General features: G+C 41.6%; 2 protein-coding genes across 4 annotated transcripts in view; one reads left to right on the forward strand and one right to left on the reverse strand.

The window, feature by feature from the left end:
* The window catches only part of WDPCP (WD repeat containing planar cell polarity effector), a 171,202-nt gene extending 170,561 nt beyond the window's left edge, over window positions 1-641 (reverse strand). For both annotated transcript variants that reach the window (XM_083435335.1, XM_083435332.1), the window contains exon 1: window positions 448-641. The gene's annotated coding sequence lies outside the window, so the exon portion shown is untranslated. The remainder of the gene's footprint in view (window positions 1-447) is intronic.
* MDH1 (malate dehydrogenase 1) lies at window positions 584-17,741 on the forward strand. 2 transcript variants are annotated; one of them, XM_083435452.1, is made up of 11 exons: window positions 584-722; window positions 3,124-3,213; window positions 3,722-4,232; window positions 9,228-9,326; window positions 9,666-9,762; window positions 10,675-10,850; window positions 11,363-11,485; window positions 11,641-11,817; window positions 14,141-14,254; window positions 14,550-14,639; window positions 17,071-17,741. In XM_083435452.1, the coding sequence occupies exons 3-11, from the start codon at window positions 4,230-4,232 to the stop codon at window positions 17,194-17,196; spliced, it is 1,005 nt and encodes a 334-aa protein (XP_083291578.1). In that variant the 5' UTR covers window positions 584-722; window positions 3,124-3,213; window positions 3,722-4,229; the 3' UTR covers window positions 17,197-17,741. The 2 variants fall into 2 exon arrangements, with proteins under 2 accessions (XP_083291578.1, XP_083291577.1); XM_083435451.1 differs by lacking the exons at window positions 584-722; window positions 3,124-3,213; window positions 3,722-4,232 and adding an exon at window positions 4,916-4,990.
* The last annotated feature ends 8,161 nt before the right edge of the window (window positions 17,742-25,902 follow it).

The following is a 25,902-nucleotide window of genomic DNA, read 5'->3' on the forward strand; positions in this document are numbered from 1 at the left end:
GTGATAAAATGTGCCACAGGACCTTTTGCTGCTTTTACTTCATTCCTCCAATAAAAATGCATGTAACCCCAAAGACCTGTTCACTAGGGTGAGAGTGCATCCCGAGTGCGATTTATTTCCACGAAACACAGCTCTGGGTGCCGATATTGAGGAGAGGAGTCACGAGCGACGCGCAGTAAATAAACTGAAAGGCAGCAGGCAGGAGTATCAGAAAACTACCGCTGTAATCAGGGTAAAAAAGGGTAAAGGGAAACAAAATCCCGGCTAGGCGAGGAACTTGGGACTAGCCCCGGCCCGCCGCCGCCTCTTGCCCTCGCAGTTCCTTAGATGGGGGGCTTCTCTCCCCGCCCGCCCCCTAACAACATAACAAGCGAGGAAAAAAGAGCAGAGCAAAGAAGGCGAGTTTCCGATGCTCTGAAACGCACAAATGTCTCCCGCAGCGCTCACCATTCGAGGAGGAGGAGGAGGAGGAGGAAGGCAAAGGCAAGGCGGCGGCGGCGGCAAGCCCTTCTTCTCCGCCCGGCGCGCGCTTTCTTGGCGTCACTTGGCAACCGGCGAAGCAGAAATGGAGCCGGGCGCATCTGCGCGCGCGCCGAGACAGGAAGCGCTGCGAGTCCTCGCAGGCTCCCTCTTTCTCAGTTGGCACCATGGGCGGAGCCGGAGGGGCATCCACCCCCCAATCAAGAACATAAATGAAAACTGACCAACTGGGTCGCAGATAAGTCGCCCCCCCCCCCAATAAATCCTGGCTACACCCATGGATGGCACTGCGGTCTAAGTTGGTCCTCATTTGTATCACTCTAACTTCGAGTGCACAGGGCATCTGCATTTAACAGCTTGTTTTCCTCTCCAAAGAGAGAAATGGGAAAAATCAGGATAGTAGCATAGTTATGTTTGGACACCAGCACGTCCTCCCGCCCCCAGGCCCCCAAAAGTAGAAACAGACAGGAATTTCATGCTAAGTTTTATTTCGTGAGAAACAATATTTTCAAAAGTGCAACTTGCCTGCCTGCAAACCAGTTCAATGTTATGTTACATTAAAGGAAATGAGTAAGATCTCCTTAGAAGTATCTTAAACTTATTTGAGAAAGGGCTGTAATGTCAGCAACTTACATATCATACATTTAAATCACATGGCTTCCTCCAAAGAATCCTGGGAACTATTCGTTTTATCTCCCAAAGCTAAAATTCACAGCACCCTCAACAAAGTTCAATTCTGAGGATTATTTTGGGGGAATCATGGGCTTTAAATGTAGGTGAGTATGCAGGCTCAGCCATACAGCATCTGCATTGCTTGCAGAAGGTTCTAAATTCAGTTCCTGGCATCTCTAGCCAGTGTTGGGAAAGACACTGGATAGTTGCTGTCAGCCAGCGTAGACAAGGACAATACTGAGCAAAATGAACCAAGAGACCACATAACACCGGTCTTGAAAGACCTACATTGGCTCCCAGTACGTTTCCGAGCACAATTCAAAGTGCTGGTGCTGACCTTTAAAGCCCTAAACGGCCTCGGCCCAGTATACCTGAAGGAGCGTCTCCACCCCCATCGTTCTGCCCGGATGCTGAGGTCCAGCGCCGAGGGCCTTCTGGCAGTTCCCTCATTGCCATAGCTGTCAAGTGTCCCTTATCTGAAGGGACAGTCCCTTATTCCAGCGTCATGTCCCGCTGCTGTCCTTTATTGATGGATGTCCCTTAAATGATGTCCCTTAAATTTCAAAGGAAGCAGCTCCTCTCCCTGCCGGCCAGGGAGGAGGGAGGCTCCAACTGTGTTGCTTGGCTGTGTTGCTCACCCAATAAGAAGTCTAAGAACGACTGGGGGTGGAGCTTACATGCCTTGTGTGTGGCTAGTTAATGCAAGCTGAAGGGGTATTTGAATGCTGGGCGCCATTTTGTTGCACGTGCTGCTGCAAACTTTGCAGTGCAAAGCCAGGCCGGGGAGCCATCTTAAGTTGAGGCTGCATAGGCCTTGTGGTGCATGTGATTCAGATTCTATTCAGTTGAACCTCTGGTTACAAAGTTGGTTGGGCAGTGTTCTCAAAGCTACCAGCATGAGTTTGATCAGACTGCAGGAGAACAGGAAGACTGGAGTGCCTGGAACAGGTGAGGCTTCAGGCCCCTTATTTTGGCTGCTGGTCCCTTATTTTCAAATCTGTAAGTTGACAGCTATGCTCATTGCGAGAAGCAAAGCTACAGGGAACCAGGCAGAGGGCCTTATCGGTAGTGGTGCCCGCCCTGTGGAACACCCTCCCATCAGATGTCAAAGAGATAAACAACTACCTGACATTCAGAAGACCCCTGAAAGCAGCCCAGTTCAGGGAAGTTTTTAATGCATGACATTTTAGTGTATTTTTGGTTTTTGTTGGAAGCCGCCCAGAGTGGCTGGGGAAACTCAGCCAGATGGATGGGGTACAAATAATAAATTATTATTATTATTAAAGGTCTGACAAAATCCCCATCAAAGGCTCCTGAGCAAACTTAGATGTCTGCTATCAGTGGGTGGATCATCTTAAGAGTTGGTAACTGATTAAAGTACAGGAAGCATGGAATAGAAATAAATGAACAGTTCTCGCAGTGAATGAATGGAAGTCGTCTCCCTCACCCCTGTGCACACAGGATCTGTTTTGGGTCTTCATGGATGATCTGAAATTAAGGGTGAGTAGTTAGGTGGCCAAGTGTCTGCATAATTAATTATTAAGGGTAGCAAAAACAAAAAAGGAATTGGGAAGAACTCCAAACTGGGCTATTAATGTGGCAGAATGTAAGATTGAAAGAGTTCCTGGAAATTTCAGTCTCCTTCAAGAGTCATAGGAGCTGCACAGCAGAGGCTTTTATGAGAAGGCCAAGCTGTCTGTTTCCTATGCTTTTTCACTCCAAAATCATAGTCCTAGCCAGCCATAGTCATGAGAAAATTCAAGACCAAAAATTCTCTTCCTTTTTTCCTTCTGCTTCATTTCCACAAGTGCAGGAAGTGGACGGTCACAATGACAATAAATTTCAATTTCTTGTGTTTTTATATCTGTTTGTATATGTCATTATTACTTGCAATTCTTTCTGAAATATACTTTTTCTGCGTCTCATTGAGGGTTGATCTATGTAGCATTTCCATGTTTGTTTGTTTTTTAGATTTGCCTCATTGGCCCTGTTCAAGCTGAGGATATCAGTTATCAACATTATCTATTTTTGTACATTTATATCCCAAATGTCTTCCATCAGGTAAGCAGCATGGAAAGTTGTTTTAAAAGAACTGCATGAAAAACAAAGGAACTTCACAAAGGAGACTACAGTGCAAAGCTGCTGGCCATCTAGTCCAACTCCCTGCAATGCAGGAACCTCAGCTAGATCATACATGACAGATTGCAACCCAACCTCTGCTTAAAACCTCCAAGAAAGGAGAGTTTGCCAACCTCACCAAAGATACGATCTTTTTGTGCTGTTAATAACTGATTTTTTTTTTGCAGCCCCCACTGTTAATATACATTAACTGTTACTGCCTGTCCTTTTTGGCATTTAATTTGCTATGGAAGTCACTGTTTATAATTTCCTCTCCCCACCCGGAATTCAGAGTAACACTTCATATATAATAACAATAATAACAACAACAACAATAATAATAAAATTTTATTTATACCCCGCCCTCCCCAGCCAAGACCGGGCTCGTATATACTGTCGTCCATAAAAGTTCATCCTGGTTTTTGAGTTTCTCCCTCTTCGTTTTTTTCAGTTTTCCGTCTGAAGATTATTTGAAAGCTGTTACTTAAAATCCGTGCTGCCGGCTAAAATCCATGAGCTTCAAGCCAAACTCCCGGGCGCCTCAAATCACAAGAGCCCTTCAGGCGCCTTCTGCGCATGAGCCCCAACTGCCCCAACTACCTTCCTCTGGAGAGAAGCGCGTGACTTCGACGTCAAGGCGAAAGCCGAGTCTTCCCTCCTCCTGCTCTCCGCCCACCTCTCCCCTTAGCAGACGTGCGACTGAGGGCAAATGCCGGCTCCGGTGCCTCCTGGGCCTTGTAGTTCTCCTGGGCCGCAACCTTGATTCCGCGCCACATGCCGTTTGGGGAGCTGCGGACTACAACTTCCAGGTGGCAAAGCGAGAGGCGGCGGCGAGAGCGGGGCGTGGCTTTTCCGGAGCTCCGCCTTCTCTGCTGTAGCCGCCGACTGCTGCTCCTCGGGAGAAGGTGACCTGCCAGGAGAGAGAGAGAGAGAGAGAGCGCGCTTCTTCCGCCGCCGCCATGGTCAGTGGAGCTGAGCTCGGGATCAGGTTATGCAGCGAGGCGCCCCGCAGCCTTTTCAAATGAGTCGTATTATTTCCTCGGCCGGGTGGGAGGCAGAAGGCTCTGACGAGATCCTGGACCGGCGGCGAAGGGGGCGCCTTGACCCGCAGTAAAATGGCAGGGCAGCAAAGGCAGCGGCTGCGCTTGTCCTTCTGCACAGCTGCGGGGCGGAGGGGCAGCCGCGACCTGGTCAAACCAGCGCAAGGTCCTTGCCAGGATGAGGGCGCCTGAAGGGAAGGGGCTGCGGAGGGCTCTCTTCTCGAATGGCAGCAGGGTCGGGGGGCAGGGACCCGGGGGGAGGGGTCCCTCAAAAGGCTAGCCAGGGACTGGGGTTGACGAATCGGGCTGGGGCAGATGGGTTTAATGGGGGGAAACCAGACCCACGAACCCCTTCTTCGAGCATTGCTGACGTAATTTGCCACCAGGTTGCTCAGGTAACTGCTTGGGGGTTGAACGTGGTGTAGGATGAGACATTGGGGTCCCCTTGGCTGAGTTATATGCTCAGTAGATTAGTGTGTTGCACATGAGACTCTTAAATCTCTTGGTCGTGGGTTCAAGCCCCACTTACTTTATTTATTTACTTACTTAATTAATTAATTTCTATACCACTTTATATAGTGGTTCCTTCCAGCTCTACAGTCCTATGGTTCTAGGAATACATGTGGCAAGGACAAAGGAGAGTTGGAGTGATAGATCTTCAACCATGCATGAAAGTCCTGGTAAATCAGAGCAAGCCCATAGCTGCTGGTCTCCCCTTTTGCAACTGCAGTGCATGCAATGAAAACATTTTCTGGGCTTCAGTACAGTGGTACCTCGGGTTACATACGTTTCAGGTTACAGACTCCGCTAACCCAGAAATAGTACCTCAGGTTAAGAACTTAGCTTCAGGATGAGAACAGAAATCATGCTCCAGCGGCGTGGTGGCAGCAGGAGGCTCCATTAGCTAAAGTGGTACCTCAGGTTAAGAACGGACCTCCAGAACGAATTATGGTAAGTTCTTAACACGAGGTACCACTGTACTTGGGTTTTGTGATGCACACTGCCTTGGCTCTCTGTTTTTACAGAGTGTGTGAGAAGAAGCTCTGCCCAGTTCCGTTCTTTTTTCTGTCATAAGCCTTTGTGGTGCCAGTGTGGTATAGTGGTTAAGAGTGGTAGACCCATAATTTGGGGAACTGGGTTTGTGTCTCCGCTCCTCCACCTGCAGCTGCTGGGTGACCTTGGGCCAGTCACGCTCCTCTGAAGTCTCTCAGTCCCACTCACCTCACAGAGTGTTTGTTGTGGGGGAGGAAGGGAAAGGAGAATGTGAGCCGCTTTAAGACTCCTTTGGGTAGTGATAAAGCAGGATATCAAATCCAAACTCCTCTTCTGCTTGGCTTGGAAGGTAACCTACAAGGGGTGATGGGGCAGGAAGGGAAAATATTTTTCTCAAATTTTATGTCACTGTTGTTCATTAGTAACCAGGGTATATAGCACTTGAGGGGACAGCTGCAGATAGCACTGCCAGCCTTGCTCAATAACAATGCCCCAGTTATCGTCTTCAATTTCAGCAGTGTGTGACTTATTGGTATTGCTGGAATGTCTCCCTGTATGACTTTCAAGGTGCTCTTCAAGTAGGCAAACTTCCAAATTCTTGTTGGGGCCATAGCCATAGTCTGATGCTTTCCGATGACAGGAGTGACTTAAGGTGCAACTTTATATTCACTGTGTTATGATGGTGCAAATTAATTGCAAAATTTTATCTGGTTTATGGTATGTGACCATATAGCTGTTCATCCACTGAGAGGAGGCAATGGGTGTCCCATAAGACACACCCTTTTCCTTATGGTCTGCAGTTCATAACACTTTATTAGGTAACAAGTAAGAGTGTTATCTGTAAAGATTAAAATGCTTTTGGCGCTAGGGACGCGGGTAGCGCTGTGGGTTAAACCACAGAGCCTAGGACTTGCCGATCAGAAGGTTGGCGGTTCGAATCCCCGCGATGGGGTGAGCTCCCGTTGCCCGGTCCCTGCTCCTGCCAACCTAGCAGTTCGAAAGCACGTCAAAGTGCAAGTAGATAAATAGGTACCACTCCAGCAGGAAGGTAAACAGCGTTCCTGTGTGCTGCTCTGGTTCGCCAGAAGTGGCTTAGTCATGCTGGCCACATGACCCAGAAGCTGTACACCGGCTCCCTTGGCCAGTAAAGCAAGATGAGCGCCGCAACCCCAGAGTCGGCCATGACTGGACCTAATGGTCAGGAGTCCCTTTACCTTTACCTTTTAAGAAGCTTTTAAAAATATTTTGTCTTAAGGGGTAAAGGTATAAAAGCTCACAGGATCAGGCTGTTAAATTAGTGCAGTCTGTGATGCACTAATTAGGCACCAAAATTGTATAAAGAGACGGTGCTGTATAGCTATGCCACAGAAGCATCTGGAATAAAGAAACTGTCAGTGTTGACTTGTAGCACAACCCTGGAGGGAAAATATTGATTTGCTTTAACTACTAGAGACTAAATAAATGGCATCATTAATAAAATGCCCATGAAAGCAGGAATGTTGATTGCAGCAATCTCCCCCATAATCCCCAACACACCATTTAATCCTGATGATGTCAGAGCACAGGACATATTCTGCAGTAAAACCAGAGATGGAATAAAGAATTAACTCTTAGTAACTCTTAGTAACAAATTATACAAGTTACCTTTTTTAAAAAAAAGCATTTAAATCTTTACAGATAACACTGTGAGCTTTTATAGTAATACAGCTGCGCTGTTGAAATATGGAAGAACTGTAGGTGGATCAACATGCTTGTGCATCTACTAAGTTTGTGGTAGCCCGCATGAGCATTCCAGTTGTTTTGGACTTCCAACATCCCTGACCTACATACCCACTGCTTGGAGATGAAAGGAGTCCACAGTTCACTCCCAGTCTAAACTGAAGGGCTCTGGAAACATGTGTGGTGCCAAGTCACCTCCCTCACACTCCCAGCTGCAGGCTCTGGCACTCAGTGAAGAATCCAATATTATACGCAGAATTATGAGAATTATTAATTGCACGCAATTTTAAGTTGAGCTTACAGTCATGACTTCACATGGGGAAGGGTGCTGAAAGTATGTTGGCAGTTGTTGCTTTTCTGAAAACAGCAGGGAGGAGTTACATGGAACTTGTGAGAGTTGGGAATACTTCGTATAACACAGCCCAAAGGCCTGGTTGAAGAGGAACATTTTTGCCTGGCGTCTAAAGGTGTATAATGAAGGCACCAGGTGAGCCTTACTGGGGAGAGTATTCCACAAACAGGGATCCACTGCAGAAAAGGCCCATTCCTGTCTTGCCACCCTTTTGTGGAGGAGGCACACATAGAAGGGGGGCATCAGATAAGGATTGCAGAGTCCAGGTCAGATAATATGGGGAGAGGCAGTCCTTGAGGTATTGTGGTAATTATGCCTCTCCAAAGATAGAAGGAAGCCAGAATTCTAGTAACAATATTAATAACTAATACACTGGTACCTCAGGTTAAGAACTTAATTCGTTCCAGAGGTCCGTTCTTAACCTGAAACTGTTCTTAACCTGAAGCACCATTTTAGCTAATGAGGCCTCCTGCTGCTGCCGCGCCGCCGGAGCACGATTTCTGTTCTCATCCTGAAGCAAAGTTCTTAACCCGAGGTACTATTTCTGGGTTAGTGGAGTCTGTAACCTGAAACGTATGTAACTTGAAGTGTATGTAACCCAAGGTACCACTGTACTAATAAGTCTATTTAACTTTCTCCTTTCCTTTACAGGTATGATGCATTGTCTTTCATGATTGCTTTCACTAGTATAGGTTCTTTACTCATAATTAATCATAACATTTAAATGGATTTGTATTTCTCTAGTTTAAACCAGTTCTTTTTGTTGATAACCATGATTATTTTATCCAGTTACTGTAAACTGGCCAACACCAGTAACTTAAGAAGAGGATCTTGGGGATTGTAATTAATACAGACTTCAAACAGCTGGCATCCAACATTACATAAGTTGCAAATCCTACTAAACCTGAAAAACATTGTCTTGCTAAGTTAAAGTAGTGCATCAGATATAAAATAGCAGACTTTTTTCCCCTTGTTGAAACTTGAATTTTGTTTTTCTTGAGGCCACATCATTTCTTTTGTTCAAACTTTTTAATCTAAGAGCTGTAGCTTGAGTGAGCTGAAATTTCTCTGCTTTGAAATAGCAGCCTGCATCATTTTGCTAGCAATGAATAGACTCAAATACCTTCCTTAAATGAGCACAACACTTAGCTTACCCCACGAGTTTGGTGTGAGAGCAGATCTGGCCAGTGCCTGAATGGAAACCACATATGGCCACATTGGGCTCCATGATGAAAGAAAGGCAGGGTGCAAGCATAAGGAGAACTGCTCCCCATAAGATCTATTAAATATGTGCATGCGTGTTCTCCGTAGCAGTGTGTCAGTTTCCTATGTCATTGCCTAAAGTCAGATGTTTAATTGTAGATAGCAAAAGTTGCAAGGCACTTTATATTCTCATATATATCTGACAGTATAAGGTTACCTAGTATATTTTTCACCCTTGTCTTGTTATATGGTGGTCTTAAATAAAAATTGTCTTTCAGCTTTTCATTTTCTACATGTAACTGCCGTGTTTCCAAAAGACTGTCGTTTTTGAGAAATCTCTTTAAAATAGCTCATGTTTAGGCTGGTACGGAATATTGATGTTTCTGTATTCTGCATGGGAGATTTGTCCTTTTAACATTTCTGTTCTGTTTATAAGTTTAAAACGTGTTTTGGCTGTCCCAAGACTGAATAATTATAATGAATTCCTGGCAGTCTGGTTCGTTCACAGTTGGAAGGTTAGCTGAATCATAGACCTCCTAACAACCTTCCTGACAAATTATTTGCCAAACGCTAACTTTTATGAAAGTTCATTCTACAGTAACAAGAGAAAACGTGTTTATGGAAATCTACAAATATTCTTGTTCTTTCAGTCCAAACCAATCAAAGTCCTCGTGACTGGTGCTGCTGGACAGATTGCCTACTCTCTGCTCTACGGCATTGCTAAGGGTGATGTCTTCGGAGCAGATCAGGTAATGGATAAAATGAATGATAGCATACCCATAAGCAGTCCATATGAGCACAAAGGTAAAAGGGCCTCATTGACGTTTTTGTCAATTGTTATTAAAATGACTATCTTGTGGAGGGAAAGTGAGATTCCATTATGCAGAAATGAGTTTTTTAATATATATTCATTGTATAGAATGGTAAGAAAGATTCTGACAAATTATAAATTATTCTTAAATATATTTTGTACTTCATTAATATGGTGGTACAAACAGGACAAGGAATCTAAATTAATTTGATCTTACATGTAATCTGATCAATGTTAAATAAACTAAGTAACTGACACAACTGTTGTTGCTTTACAGCCTCTTATTCTTGTGCTATTGGATATCACTCCCATGATGACTGTATTGGATGGCGTTCTTATGGAATTGCAAGACTGTGCTCTTCCTTTGTTAAGAGGTGACAAGAAAATTCAGTTTGTGCTCTGTCTGCAGATGCTTAGGTTTGAAATATATAGGCAAATGAGAGACACATTACTGCCAGATTTAACAGCATTGTTCGGTGTAGTGGCCATATATGTCAGGGCAAAAGAGGACCATTTTGCCATTCTGTAAATTGAAGAGATGTTGGCTTGCATGAGGAATTAAATGTAAGATTTATAAGGCCAACACATTAAGCAGACTATGGGAGGTATAGTCTGTGGTGGAAGAAAATAATTTTCAAAGCACTGGGGAAGCTTGTCCAGTAGTATACTTGCACATTTTGCTCTACTGACCACTAGTGCCAATGAAAAGAAAGTCAAATTTAATAGAAACCTACCTCACAATGATTCAGTGATTGTACACTAGTGTGATGTAGTTAATTTCAGTGATGAAAGCTTTTGCCTTTGGTTATGCTTACCTAATAAAGTGGCCACTGAATCATTATTTCAATAACCTTGAAAAAACGGGAGAAAAAGGAGGCTTGTGTTTTCTTTTGGCTTGCATCTAAACCAGTCCTTTCAAACTTGGCTTTCCAGCTGCTGTTGGACTACAACTCCCATCATACCTAGCTAGCATGACCAGTGGTTATGCATGATGGGTTGTAGTCCAGCAACAGCTGGAGAGCCAAGTTTGAGAAACACTAACCTAAACCAAGTTTAGACCAGTTTAGATCATGGAAGTCATGAAGCAGATTCACTTCACAATTTATTAATAGGTTGAGGCATTAGAGAAAGAGAGAATTGACACTTGGAACAGAAGCAGTGGCAGACTTTTTGATATGCTTTGGGATTTTGGTCACAGCCTTGTTATGATTCGTTCTGAAGGCACTGGTTTCCCCTCATAGTTTTACCATAAACTCATCTTTCAACCCTCTTCCTCTCTATTACAGAGGTGATTGCAACTGACAAAGAAGATGTTGCATTTAAAGACCTTGACATAGCCATCCTAGTTGGCTCCATGCCAAGGAAAGAGGGCATGGAACGCAAAGATCTGCTCAAGGCAAATGTGAAAATTTTTAAGTCACAAGGAGCTGCATTGGACAAGTATGCAAAGAAGACTGTTAAGGTGAATACAGCTGGTGTGACGTGGTTGCCAAGAGAATGAGCTGTGCTGGAAGAGATTGCAGATTTACATATCATCTCATCCTTGTCACTCTCTTACTTCTGTCCATAATATAAGGATACTAAGTCTGGTCTACCCTTTAAGCTTTGCTTAAGGGATTGCTATCATAACATGTGAAGTACTTTGAACACAGAAATGAAGTTGGCACTTCTTTAATTAAAGTCGAGTTTTAAGCTACCTGAGTCTTTAAGGGGGGGGGGGGAGAAATTTTTGTACCATTTGTCTTATTAACCAGTTTACAAAATGTTTCTAGTCTAGTAATTTGCCATTTATCAGATTTCAATTTCCACAAGATCAGTGAAATGTTGGTTTACACAATTTATATACTGCTTTAGCATTTAAAAAAATCTCTGAACTATAAATCACATCTGAAATCTCAGCAATTGTGGTTTAGTTGGTTGGTCACTTGCAGACTTGCAGTAAACAGTCCACTTTCTTCCTTGCCCCCCAATCAGGTTATTGTGGTTGGCAATCCAGCAAATACGAACTGCCTGATTGCCTCAAAGTCTGCTCCATCTATACCAAAGGAGAATTTTAGTTGTTTAACCCGTCTGGATCACAACAGAGCTAAATCCCAGGTAGGAACTCTCTTCTAAGTTATAGAAAACACTTTTTTGTTCTTTATGTAAGCCAGTTTTTTGAAATAATTTGTTTAAAAGGGGTAGGGAATCTAAATGCTTCAAATTACCATCTGATCTTGGAATTTTCTGCTTCCTACCCTCAATAAAACTAGATTGCTATCAAAGTTGGTGTGACTGCCAGGGATGTAAAGAACTGCATCATCTGGGGGAATCACTCCTCTACTCAATATCCAGATGTTAATCATGCCAAGGTGAAAGTGCAAGGAAAAGATATTGGAGTTTATGAAGCTGTGAAGAATGATACCTGGCTCAAGGGTGACTTCATTACTGTAAGTTAATAATGTGGGTGATTTCGTTTTTTCTTGTCTTGTCCATTGCAGCAACGTAACATGAGTAGCAGATGTTCCAGAATCAGGATTTCAGAATATCAGCTTCTACATTAGCGGTTTTGTACAGTGGCCATGCTCTGCTATTTGCATGTAGATAAACTCTATGCATGTATAGTCATGGGAAAAAGAATGTACACTCACCTTGAATTCTGTGGTTTTACATATGAGGACATAATAACAACCATCTGTTCCTTAGCAGGTCTTAAAATTAGGTAAATAGAACCCCAGATGAGCAACAAAACATGTCATATTACAGAGTGTCTGAATTCAGAATTCAAAGAGGTTTTCTTTTTCCCAGGACTGTATGCCCTACACCAGTGGGATCACTGCATAGATATACAACTCCCCCATACGCTTTATTTCAGTGCTATTGTAGCTAAGGAAGCAATCTCCTAGAAGAATTTGAACATGGAAAAGAAGTAGTCAATATTGAGAGACTTACGGCATTTTACAGAAAAAGATGTAAAATGAAAAAGTTTGAGGATATTAGAAATCAGGTAATGAGTTGGTTGCATTACTGCCAGCTGAATGAAATGTTCAAATGTCATAAAAAGTGTGGCTTCAATGTCCAAAGTTCTCAGTCTGAAAGGGAACCAATAGAAAATAGAGAAAAACTGATATCGAGGATGTATAAGATACTGGTAGCATAGGAAACCCAAGACAAAATTGTTAAATCTGCTATTGGGCTAGGGGTGTGGGGCATCGTAGAATTAGAATCATGGGAAATCTGGGTTGAAATTCACAGCATGTTATACTTTGAGGGAGAATTTTATGAAAATGATATGTAGATGGTACCTAACACCAAGTAAGCCAAAATTTATAAATCAACATTTATAAATCAATCTTTGTTGGGAATGTGGTGGCCGTGCAAAGTAGCTAAGGACTTTTGGGAAATGATTTATAATGAGTTGAAAATGATATTCAAGGTAATCCCCCCCCCCCAAAAAAAACCCAGAAGCTTTTTTTTACTAGGGATAGCTGGAGCAGATATCCAAAAAAACTTGTATAAATCTATTTCTTTACGCAACCATGGTAGCACGAATATTGTACGCACAAAAATGGTGCCATGAGGTGACACCTACCAAAAAAGAATGGCAGCTGAAATAGAATATGTAGAATTGGTAAGTAAGATTTGAGTGAGAACAGCAGTGGGGGTGAACTTTTTGTTTTTACTGTGAGATAAGGTGAAGGTATAGAGTAACTATAATATGCAGCACAAATTGAAATTTTGAGGGAACCATGGAGGAAGGGAGATAATTTTGTAGGTGGAATGATTGATTGCTAAATTTGAAATGTTGAATTATTTAAAATTTCTTTATCTTACTTTTTAAAAAGAAAAAATAAGAGGCGCTCCCCGGCTTCTCGAGCAAAGGCAGGCAGGCACTTTTGAGGGAGCCCCCTGCCTCTAGCTCACGTGAGCCAGAGGGCGGGGACTGCCCACGCCTCAGCTGTTCAAGCCCCCATACTGCTCTTGCAGCAGTCAGAGTGGTATGGGGCCGACCAATGTATCTTGGCTGCGTCTTCCTCCCCTAAGGTGGGGAGGAAGAAGCAGCCGAGATACATTTCAGGCATTGTGATATATCAGTGTATTTATACTGCTGCTGTGTATTTAGCTGCTGATAGATCATAACGTTGAAAACCAAATCTTACCCAGCCCTAAGCTATTCTGGATCTTTCACATAAGTTGTTACTTTATGCGGTAGAAGAAAAAAACTCCCCCCATACATTATTCCAGAACTGTTATGTGGCAGGATGCAAACAAAAAACCCCAGCAACAATAAAAGGTTAATGTCCATGGATCTGATTAAATTCCTAAATCTGATTAAATTCAGCCTGAGTTTTGTAAAGCTCTATTGCAGCCATAGGCAAACTTGGCCCTCCAGATGTTTTAGGACTACAACTCCCGTGATCCCTAGCTAACGACCAGTGGTCAGGGATGATGGGAATTGTAGTCCCAAAACATCTGGAGGGCTGAGTGTGCCTATGCCTGTTCTGTAGACTTCATGTGAAGTTGGTATATTCCCTGTTCTTTTGTGTTCTAGATTGTAATCTTTGAAGGCAAGGAATGTCTTGTGTTTTATTTATCTGAAAGCTACTCTGGGAGTTTTTGGGGTGATGAGCTGGGTAAAAATGCTTAAAATGTTTTTCATTGTCCTTATGTAGACAATATTGGTAGCCTCTCTGTCTTGGACTCATTATAATAAAGAGTAATTATGGTAGTAGGTGCAAATAGTCCAGTAATTTTCCTCTGCCAATACTACAGACTGTTCAGCAGCGAGGTGCAGCTGTTATTAAAGCCAGGAAGCTATCAAGTGCAATGTCGGCAGCCAAAGCTATCTGTGATCATGTGAGAGACCTGTGGTTTGGCACTCCAGAGGTAAGTGTTGCAACAGCCCATGAAGAAGTTAGCTTTGATAATAGCTGTTTAAAATTTAGTATATACTTCCTTTATATTAGGCATACAGCTGATCACCTGATAATCTTATATATGCTTTCATGAATTTCTTGGTAAAATCACAAATGTGATAAAACTGATCATAAGTGTAAAGAGAAAAATGGCAAGTTGATATTCTGGAATTGTAACAGGATCCTTCCTTCAGAACGATATATGCGAAATGTGAAGTAAATAATTGGCAAAGTACTACACTATTTATTTGTATTCTTATTTAAAGGGTGAATTTGTTTCCATGGGTGTTATTTCTGATGGAAATTCATATGGTGTCCCTGAAGATCTGATCTATTCATTTCCTGTTGTAATAAAGGTATGTAAAAAATATGCAGTTTCTGAAATACTTGTTAAGTAAATGTGATACTGTGCAAAGTTTAAGAAGCACAAGTGCAATGTGGACATCGCTACTGTGCGCATTAAAGAATCTATAAAACAGCAACAGCAGTTTAGACACTACCCCTAAAGCACATAGTGCAGGATTTAACTAATGAGTCCTGCAAGTGGAGCCACTGTGAAGGATTTCTGTTTGTGCAGTGGGGCTCCCCTTCTCTCCTCGTCATTCCCCCTCAAAACTGGCTTTGGGGAGCGGATCAAGAGAACCCTCAGAACAGCACGCAAGGGGCATTTTAGGAAAGCTAAAATGCTTGGCCTGACAGAACAATCACCTTTGTGTAACAATGAACTCCCTCCCACACCTCTTTTTTTGTTGCTGAAATAATTTTTATTGAGTTTTACAAATATTTTTTAGGCAAAACATACATCTTACATATAATATATAAAAACCACTTGGTCATCTCAGCCTGAGACTTCCCTCCTCCTCAACTAATGGTTTTTCTATTTATACTCTAATATTGCATTTTATTATTGTGGTTATTACCCTTAAATCCTAATCTTAAATAAACTATTTAAGACTCATACTACAGTTGGACCTCCGGTTGTGGAAGGGATCCGTTCCTTGCGCACATCCCAAAGTTTACGTAAACAGAGGTTCAACTGTAGTAATAAATGATACATCTAACCTTATAAAACTTCTTGTAACTCTACTAACAATGTCAGTTGTTTACAGTTGTCTTTCAAATACAGCATAAATTTATTCCAGTCTTTCAGAAAGGTCTGGTCTTTCTGGTTCCAAAATTTTCCCGTCAATTTCACCAAATCTGCATAGTCCAATAGTTTCATCTGCCACTCTTCTTTCGTCGGAATCTCTTCCCGTTTCAATTTTTGGGCCAATAATATTCTTGCTGCAGTTGTTGCTTATGTATTTCTCTGCCTACAATACCCAGTAAAAAGGCTTCTGGTTTTTTTCCAAATGTATATTTCAACATTTTTTAAAGTTCATTATACAGATATATCATTTCCCAGAAAGCCTTCACTTTCTTAAAAACCCACCACATATGAAAGAAGGTACCATCTTTTTCTTTACATTTCCAACATTGATTATCTGATCAGTACATTTTTGCTAACTTCACCGGTGTTATATACCATCTGTACATCATTTTCATTACATTTTCTTTAAGCGAACTGCGAGCTGTAAAATTTATTCCGTCTTTCCAAAGTTTTTCCCAATCTTCTAATTGTATATTATAACCAATATCTTTTGCCCAATGTACCATAACAGATTTAACTTCTTCATCTTTCACATGCCATTCTAAAAGTAATTTATACATTTTTGACAGTATTTTAATTTTAGAGCTTAACAAATCTAATTCAAACCTGGATTTTATATACTCAAATCCATTATTTTTTTAATCTTCTTTAAATATTTCATTTATTTGACAATAATGCAACCAATCTTTTACTAAACTTTTAATTTCCTCATAAGATTTTAATTTCCACTGATTATCTATTTCCATCACCAAATCTTCATAGGTGGCCCAATTTCTTTCCATATTTAGCTTTTTTACCCATATAGCCTCTATAAATATTAACACTGCTTGCTTATCATTCCTGGTCGTCAAATATTCAATTATATCAACTATGTTTCTTATGTTATCTTTCATCTGACTACCAGGAAGAAAGCCAGCTTGGTCTTCATGTATTATATCTTTTAATACTCTTTTCAATCTGTTTGCTAAAATACTTGAAAACAGTTTATAGTCATTATTTAACAACGAGATTTGCTTATAATTTTTAATTTGTAAGAAATCTGCATCCTGTTTTGGAATCAAAGTAATAAATACTTCTTTCCATGTTGCTGGGATATCTCCTGTTTTTAAAATATTGTTCATCACATCTTTCAAAGGTATCATCAAGGTTTGCCCCCCCCCCCCAAACTCAAAACTGTATATTGAATACAGTATCTTAGTAACTGTAGACATAGGGCGGTCATTCAAATCATATGCAACACTTACATTGTTTTCATAACAGTTTAACGTAGCTTTCTCCAAAAAATACTTGGAGTTCTAATTTGGCAAAGTGTGAAGAATACATTCTTAAAGTTCCCTAAAACACCTCCGCTGGTTGGGAATGACCAACTTGTTTATTACAAGTCTGTGGCTCCATGATTCCCTATATCTAATGTCTAGTTTGTTTTAAGCTCCTGTGCAGAGGCCAGTGAATACCTAATCCAACCTTCTCCAAGCTGGTGCCCTCCTGCTGTTTTGGAGGACACCTCCCATTATCCGCAGTCAGCAGTAAAGGCTGACCTAATCAATAGCCCTGTCATACCTTTATCATGTAATACTGTGGAGTTGAAATTTGTTATGGTTTAAAGGCTTTAGAAGTCACCAATTCATTTTTCACAGGATAAAACATGGAAGTTGGTCGAAGGCCTTCCTGTTAATGACTTCTCCCGTGAGAAGATGGATTTGACTGCCAAAGAGCTCACTGACGAAAAGGAGACTGCTGTGGAGTTTCTGTCCAGTGCATGACTAGGTGCTGCTCAGGATGCTTCGGGAGATGGCTTAAACACAGAGGAGTCTAAAAGTCGTCTCTAAATTCAGCATCAAATGCGATTACTGTATCCGTCAGTTGTCTTCCCCGCCCCGCTGCAGCAGTCAGTACCTGCTTTGTTGGTACATCTGTGCCTGTTATTGAGTGCTCTTAGTAATGAAGCTACCACACAACATGTTTCGAAAGTAGTTTGCACACTTGACCAAATCTTCTTGATTTATTACTGTTTGCTTCTTGTTATTGCATTGTGCATTAGAAGGATAGTAGCCTTTCAGCTTTAATTACACTAAACCAGCTATATAGTGCTAAAAGCTGATTTTATGAAATGGGCTTTAGCACTTTATTCATCAAGTACAATTAGAGCCACCATTGGTCTTTATCAAAGTGCACAAGAGCCTATATTTCTACCATTAAAATCTCTTAAGTAGGAAATGCATTTTGCATACAATGAATGTACCATATGTTGACCATCATTGATGCACAAATTTTACTGGAAATTACATTAAATGTTGCTGAGTAAGCAGCTTTTGTGGTTTTTTGTTTACCTTGCTTTTATGAAAGTATGTAAAACACAACCTTCACCATAAAGCAGATTGTGTGCATTTTTTTAAATAAAGCAAAACTGGAACTAGAGTGGTTTGAAGGTACAACCATGCACAGAATATACAATACCTCTACGGCAAGCTCAAACAGATTATAATAGCATTTCTCTGTACTCTGCACACAGAGGACCTACTACTTGCTGCTTCTTCCTCTTGCTTCAAATATAGCCAAGGAAACCTTTTTTATTATTTTTAACCTCCCTTGCAAGCCTGAGCTCATTTGGAGCTTTGGCCTGCCTGACCCTCTCCCTGCATCTGTTGGCTACTCTTTCTTCATTTCTTATACATGCCTTCTTAAATCTCAGCTCATCTGCAAGCTCCTAATGCTGCCACACTGGTTTCCTTAGATGCCTACCACTTTTCTTATTGGAATTGTCTGCATTTGTACCTTCAGTAGTTCACTTGGACTCCCTTCTCTTTGAGTATTTCTGGCCATAGTACTACACCCAGTAGTTCTTGCAGCTTTTGGAATCAGCTTTTTTAAAGTCTAAAGTGCATGTCTGACTACACTCAGCTTCCCCTTGCCTGTGTATAATGAAACCCAAGAGGACACGATGACTTCTTCCCAAGGCTCCCAGCACTTCCACTTTGTCAAATGCAGTAGTTTCTCCCTGTTGGTGAGGACCAGGTCCAAGATAGAGGACCCCCTCATTGCTTCTTCCACCATCTGTGAAATAAAATTGTCAGTGAGGCAGTTGAGGAATATGTTGGACCTTACACTCTTGGGAAGGAGAGAAATGGAGCAAGGCAGAATGGTGGAAGAGACACACCAGTACAAGTCTACTTTTTCTCCTGTCTGAGTGGCAGCATTTTGCAGCTCTGCCCTGGATAGAATGTAAAACAAAGGAGGGTTGTTCTTCCTAAGAAGTCTTTCAATTCTCTAAACAGTCTACCTGTATGAACACAGCTTAAGTAAAATATTAGGGACAAAAGGCTGTTCTGTAATGTCACCCAGTGTGACATATTTATTTATTCAGTTACAAAAAGTTGAGTCAGAAAATTAGTGATTGCTTAATTGAACTATTTCCTTGTTTAAGTGGAATCCGTTCCCTGCAATTGGTCTTGGGAAATGAAAATTTTCAGTTGAGCCTGTAGATGGAGCTATAAGAGTAGATACTCATGAAAAGCCAGAGAGAGTTGGAAATCTGAAGTAGAAAAAATAGATACTTTCCTGTAGAGTCTGTCTGTTCCAGGAACCCAACAGACAAGATAAGAAATTATAATGTTGCAAATGCATCTCTATAGCAGCTATTTTTTAAATCTTCAGGAGACTTCCATGAGGATCCCTTTTATATTGCTGATGATACTATGACATGTTCTAGGGCACCAGTTCAGTTTGTTAACATTCTCCCAATCAGTTAATAAGAAACTGCATTTGAAAATTATTGGTGGGGTGCCATGTTTTTGTCACGCATCCCTTGCTGGTTACGGTGGGTGAGTGGTATTTGTCAGTGCACTTTATTTCATTCTACGAATAGTATTACCAGTGTTTTGCACTCTGGCAGTCTTCATAGATGCCAGTGCTAGTCACGTCAATGATTCCAAGTGCTTAACTGAAGAGAATGTGCAACAGGATCAGGATATTAATGCACCCAACCAGGAGCCCCCCCCCCCCCCGTTTTCAATTAGATACAACCGCCTAGAAGCCTAATTTGTATGAACTGTGGGTAAGCATGTAAACCTGTATCTAGATATATCTGTCAGCAGGATCTTGTCATTTTTATTTAATTAATGAGAATATTTCTAAAGCACTCGCTCATAAAAAACATCAAGGCAGTGTACAAAAAAATCATTAAAACTATAAATTTATTATTTTTTAATACAGAACAATTGACCAACACGGAATTAAGTTATTTATATATTTAAAACACAACTCATTATTTAATGAGATATAGTGTTTACTCAAAATCTCTTAAGTGCTTTACATAAAACAATATAAAATATTTGTAAGACACTGCTGATATTATTTTGAAAAGTAGATAAAAAATATATCAATATATAGATAATATTACATGTCTAGGTAGCTGTGCCCCCAAAACTTTTTTATTACATAGGTGCCATAAACAATACAATGAAAGTGTGTAGGGAGGTGTTTCAGAGAGTAGATTCTGCCACACTTAACGGAATGACGCTTTGCAATGTGGAATGGACTTCACGTGGCACTTGTAAAATTGCCAGTTCTCCGTCTGAAATTATCAAATGGGTGCCTTATGGGCAAGGCTCTTACATAAATAAGGGCTTTATTTACCTAGAGTAACACCTTGAACTTGGCCCAGTAGCAAATTGGCAGCCAGTGAGATTTTTGAACACAGGTGTATTGTGCAAATAGGACTCTTACTCCTGTCAAAAATCAGGTTGGAGCCTTCTCTATTAACTGGCAGTTTCCAGATCAGCCATGAAAGAAGCCCCACATAGAATGCACTGACGTAATCCAGTCTTGAAGGTTACGATGCCTGGACTGTTGTAGCCAAACTATCCTTGTCCAGGAACGGCTGCAGATGTCATACCAGCCAAAGCTGATAAAAGCAGCATCTAGCCACCAAGGCCAGCCGAGCCTTCAATGAAAATACTGGATTCAGAAGCCCATCCCAGACTGCGCATCTGCTCTTTCAGAAGAAATGCAAATCTGTCCCCAGCAGGCAGTTGTACAATTTCTTTGACATAAGAATCACCTACAGTGCCTCAGTTGCGGGTTAATAAACTAACATAGAACTGAGTGTCATAATAATAATTTACTAATTTATTAATTATACCCTGCCCACCTGGCTGGTTTTTCCCAGCTACTCTGGGCAGCTTCCAACAAAATATTCCTCGGAGGTAACAGATTGGAATTGATCCCATGCAACTTGACTAGCACTCTTCCTCCCCGGCCCTGCTCTCACGGTGGAGTCTACTTCTTTCCGAATCTGAGCAACTTAGCTGCAAAAAGCTGCAAAATAATTGCAGGTGATATTGGTGTCTTTACCAGGCCCCGATGGCAAAGGTGGTTCCATTAGATTGCGAACTACCTGAAAGAGTCTCCTGCTATTTTCTGCAGATGCAATAGAGGCGGTAAAGAAAGTCCTCTCCGTCGTCGTCATCACCACTTGGTAAGCTCAACGTTGAGCTCTAACCTGTGTCCGGTCCAATTCAGAATGAGTTTTCTGTCACCAGCGCTCTAGCTGCCTCAGCAATTGTTTCATCACCCTCAACTCTTGGAGAACCACGGGGCTGTCCAGGCTCCATGCAATCGGAGAGGGTGCTTCAGAGCCAGACAGTCGATAGCCCTGGATAACTCTGCATTCTAGTGGGCCATCAGGGAATCAGCTGAAAGGCCATCAACATAGGATAAAACATCCCCTACCACTCTCTGGAAACCATTTGGATGCATTAAGTGGTGGGGGGCAAATGATCCGAATCGGTCCTACCTCCCTGTGGAGGGGAAGGGTCACAGACAAATCCAGTTGCACCAGGAAGTGATCTGACCATGGCACTTCTTTTGTTTCGCTTTTACTTAGTGTTAGATCACCCACATCTGTAGATGTGAACACCAGGTCTAAGGCATGTTTGTGACTATGAGTTGCGCAAAACTTACTCAGGGACAGCCCCATGGAGGCCATGCTTTCCACAAAGTCCCGAGCGACCCCTTGTAAGGTTATGTTGGCATGGATGTTAAAATCCTCTAGGTATCTCTAGGAGAACATCCACCATGACCTGAAGCAGCTTGGGCAGGGAATCCTTGGTGCAGCGGGGAGGTCAGTACACCAAAAGGAATCTTGTACTGCCCTTATGGCCCAACTTCCAGAACATGCACTCAGAGAACTGGGTCTTCCCAATAGGACGCCTGGTATAAACTAGGGACATCCTAAAATATCACTGCAACCCCCCCCCCCCGCCAATATGACCTGGGTTGCTGTGCATACGAGAAACATGGTGGACAAGCACTGGCAAGGACAGGCCCATCTGCTTCATCCAACCAAGTCTCTGTCACGCATGCCAGGTCAAGTCCTCTATCCACAATCAATTCATGGATGGCAGTGGTTTTATTCATCATTGACCTGACATTGCACAGCAGCACCTTCAGGTCATGTGGGTCTCTCTTGTTGATTCCAGTATCCATCCGGTCAAGACCAAACCCGGAGGCAGGGCTAGTCTTCAAACAATGACTAAACCTGCCTCCTCGGTAATGACATGATCTGGTCTTAGCATAACTCCTTCTCACTGAGATCAGCTGTCCCAGTGCATCCCCCCCCCCCCACTCTGTGGAACCTGCCCCAGCCATTCTCCCTGACCCTCTCCCCTTAAGAACCAAATAGAAACCATATAAAACAATGGAAACTAATTAAAAAACAAAAAAATCAGAGTTATATTAAACATTAAACTAATCCCCAGCCCCAACTAAGTGCTAATCCCACCTCCAACAGAACAAAAACCAAACCATAAACCAAAATTTAAAACCACCATTTATGTAAAAACATTTAAAAGCATTTTTGACATTTGCCCCAACCCCCGAGTTGTTCCAGTGAGTGTGGGCTCTTCAGCACCCACAGCTGGTAAGTGTCCCTCTGGTCTCCCAGGAATCGCTGAGGTAGGGCAGGGTGAGCCTGCCCCCAGGTGGAAAGGGCCTTGCAGGGAGCATATTGTCACCAGCATATTGATAGCACCTTGCCCCAATCGCCTAATGACTAGTCTCAGGTCTCCCTATTGATATTAAACAGCATTGGGAATTAAATAGTTTTCTGTGGTACTAACTGCCAAGAGGCTGAAAATCATTCTCCCGATACTACTGTCTGAACTCAGCCATGTAACACAGTGCCCTCATCCAGGAGGATAACATGGTTGGTGGTATCTAACGACAGAGATCAAGGGCAAAATCAGTACAAACAAGGGTTGTTGTGATGTAATGAATTAAATTTAATTATTTAAGCTCTCTGAAGGGAAGGTTATATAAACATTTTATACTCTCCCTTTGGTATATATCACTGTGTGATAATTAACCAGGTTTGTCTAGCTACCTTAATCAAATTGGGAGAATCCCTTTCTCTCTTTGGGTGGATTTCTCAGATTATATAAAAATAGGTTGCATTTTGAAGACTGAAGTGCCTAGGACTCCATAGTAAAATACAATTTGTGCTCAAAACTCTTGATTTTATGCAAAGCGAGCTCTAAAAATATCCAGAGCGTTTTATGCTTCAATGCATATATGGGCTGAGGAGCAGGCATAGCCAGACCAAAGCATACAGCAGATTGGCCTCGTTGAGCAGGCTGCTTTTACATAATGCACAATTCCAGATTATTCATTGCTTATCGCAAGTCTTCAGTGGGACACGAATGGTCCACGTGGTGACAGGCAAGAACTCTGAACAGCTGACATTCAAAGCCAAATTTTCTGACTTTTTGAACTCTGTCTCCTGCCTTCTAAAGCTACTCTACCTTCCAGGGCCTCCAGCCCAATGCAAATAATTTGTTCCATAGGTGATCATGCTGAGATCCTCATACATTGCATGCAGCCTGCTACTGTGTGCTAAGAGAAAACAGTTGTTCTCTGTTTAGGTCAATGAACCTTTCAGAAGCAGAGGGGAGACAGGACAATGTCAAGCCTCACCTGTAAAGGGATATGGAGATGGCTCTGCAATGCCCCTCCACCTTCTCTCGTGGCAGCTCTCTTGCCTATTCCTTGCAAGTAGTGATGGCTAAAATGCTAAACTTGGTGTGATACTTTTGTGAAGGGGGTTCTACACTTTGAGGGGGCTCAGCTACTGGCCCTACCTATGTGATGCATATTGAGTAGCCTCATCAATAATGTCCATCCATTGAGCAGAGGTATATGCGGTGGGGCAGCTGTGCAACCCTTTGTACACACAGACTTCCCAGTGATTGCAGAGTTCCAGAATGCACAGAAGCCTAGATAAATTGAGGTCTACAGGTGTAGGCTTTCCACTTCCACATTTGGGGCAGGTTTATTTGGCAGACCCATAACACCTTTAGTGTATGGCGTACCCTTCATGATAGGAAAGGGCTCTACGTTCTTGTTTTAGGAGACCAGCCCCAAAGGCTGTATCACTGATAGGTGCCCAGAGGCCTTTGTGTGTGTGAAATAAGTTTCCTTGCCAAAAGCCTATTTTATACCATGCTACAGCACTACACAAAAAGCCCCAAAGCACCTTTTAAAACTTGTTCATGCAACACCTCTCATTCCAAAAGTACTAGAGAAATTTTAGATTTTCAGAATTTAAAGCTTTAATTTTCAACTACGTACCAGCATTGTGCAGTTCAATCCCTGCACAAAACATGGGTCTTTGTCTCCATAATTTAGGAACAAATTTGTGGACATGCCTCCAGTCCATAGCCCCTTTAGAAAGATAGGACATTTCCTTTCCACCAGTTGTCTCCCTTTTTTTGTTCTCTCTCTAATTATTCTCTTGACACTTATTTAAATTAATTAATTTACCTTTAATTTACCTTTACCTTTTACCTGATTTTAATTTCTTCTTAAATATTCAAAAATACTAATGTAGAAATCCCGATATAGAAGTAGATGGTGGTCATTTTTCATCAACATATAATAAAACAGACTCATTTATAATAAATATACATGTTGATAGCTTCTTTTGCTCTCCTCTGATAACAATGCTGCCAATCATTTGCTTAAAGCTGAAAGGGTAAATATATATTTGAATAATTCATAATCTTGGTGGTGGTTTCAAACACAAATGTGTTTCTGGAATGTGAGGACTCAACTAGGAGAAAATGAAATAAATAATAGGGATAGTAGGTTGTTTTAAAATACAGTACATTGCAAATTAAAAGCTTAGAAGCTTGCTCCATTGTCAGTTTAGGCCACTATAATTTTTTTTAATGCATTTATGTAAAAGGCAATAGAAATCTTGGCACCCTTCCTTTCCTAGCTCTACAATCTTAGATCTTGAAAATGTATGGTACAAATGTATGCTATGCTAATATTGGAAGCTGAACAAAAGAAAACAAAGGTATAAAAAGAGGCCAGGAGGTAGATCCACAAAGTTTAACGTAGCCTGTGAAAGGTACAAATGGAAGTATTCAAAGTGGAAACAATTTTTATGAGGCTTTCTGGGCCTTGCTTTCTGTGGAAGAGATTTTTACATTATGTTGCTAATAATTTCAGAGACTAACCCTTTTATTATCTTGGTTTTAATTAATTAATGGGATTTTGAACAAATCTGTGATTGTTACGGTTTGTATTTTACTGTGCTTTGTGTAAGGGGGGGGGGCAGGGGGAAGCTTATGGAATCAAAGAGGCAGAGGCCGGGGGGGGGGGGGGATGAGAACCACTAGGCTCAAGGAACGCACTTAATCCAGGAATATTGAGACCCCCAGTGCTTTTTTTCTGGGGGGGGGGATGCAGGGGTACACATACTCCTAAACATTTTCTGAATCTTTGTACTTTTGTCCATTTACTGTATTTCTTTTTCCTGATTTGAACTATAAAATGGTGATTTTCTTGAGTCAAAATGAGAGTACCCCTAAACATTTTTTTAGGGGAAAAAAGCACTGGAGATCACTAATATACTTTATTGTTTGTTTAAAATTTGCTAAGTTTGAGATCATATGGGCAAATTTTGTCACAGAGACAAAATTTGATTAACTGGAAAAAGAAGTAAAACCTCTGAAAAAAAGACAAACATTTTTTTCATTGGTACAAAGGCAAAAGGATGGATAGCAAATATAGGCCACACAGATAGTAAACAAGAAGATGTCCAACTGAGCAAAAGCCACAGTCTGAGGATCAAAGTGTGAAGATAAGCTGCCATAGCTCAAACATTAACAATGAGTCAATATTTTACTTTGGTCTCATTAAGATTAAATGGGTGAAGTGCAACATTTAATTTGAAGGATGTTCAAATTTGAAAAGAGGGCAGGACGTTAGAGGGGGAAATAATGTGTTGCTCCATTCATCAAATGCTCACAATTTCTCTCTCTTGAAACACTTACTCATTCACAATTTTTAAATTCAACCAAAATTCATCTGTAATTATGTTGCCTCTTTGGTAGTCTACTCAAATGCAAGTCCCACTGAGTTCAATGCCACTTGCTCCAAGTAAATGTGTCCTGGGCCGCACTGCA

Source organism: Podarcis tiliguerta, assembly GCF_965153285.1.
Source record: "Podarcis tiliguerta genome assembly, chromosome: 3".
Lineage (NCBI taxonomy): Eukaryota > Metazoa > Chordata > Lepidosauria > Squamata > Lacertidae > Podarcis > Podarcis tiliguerta.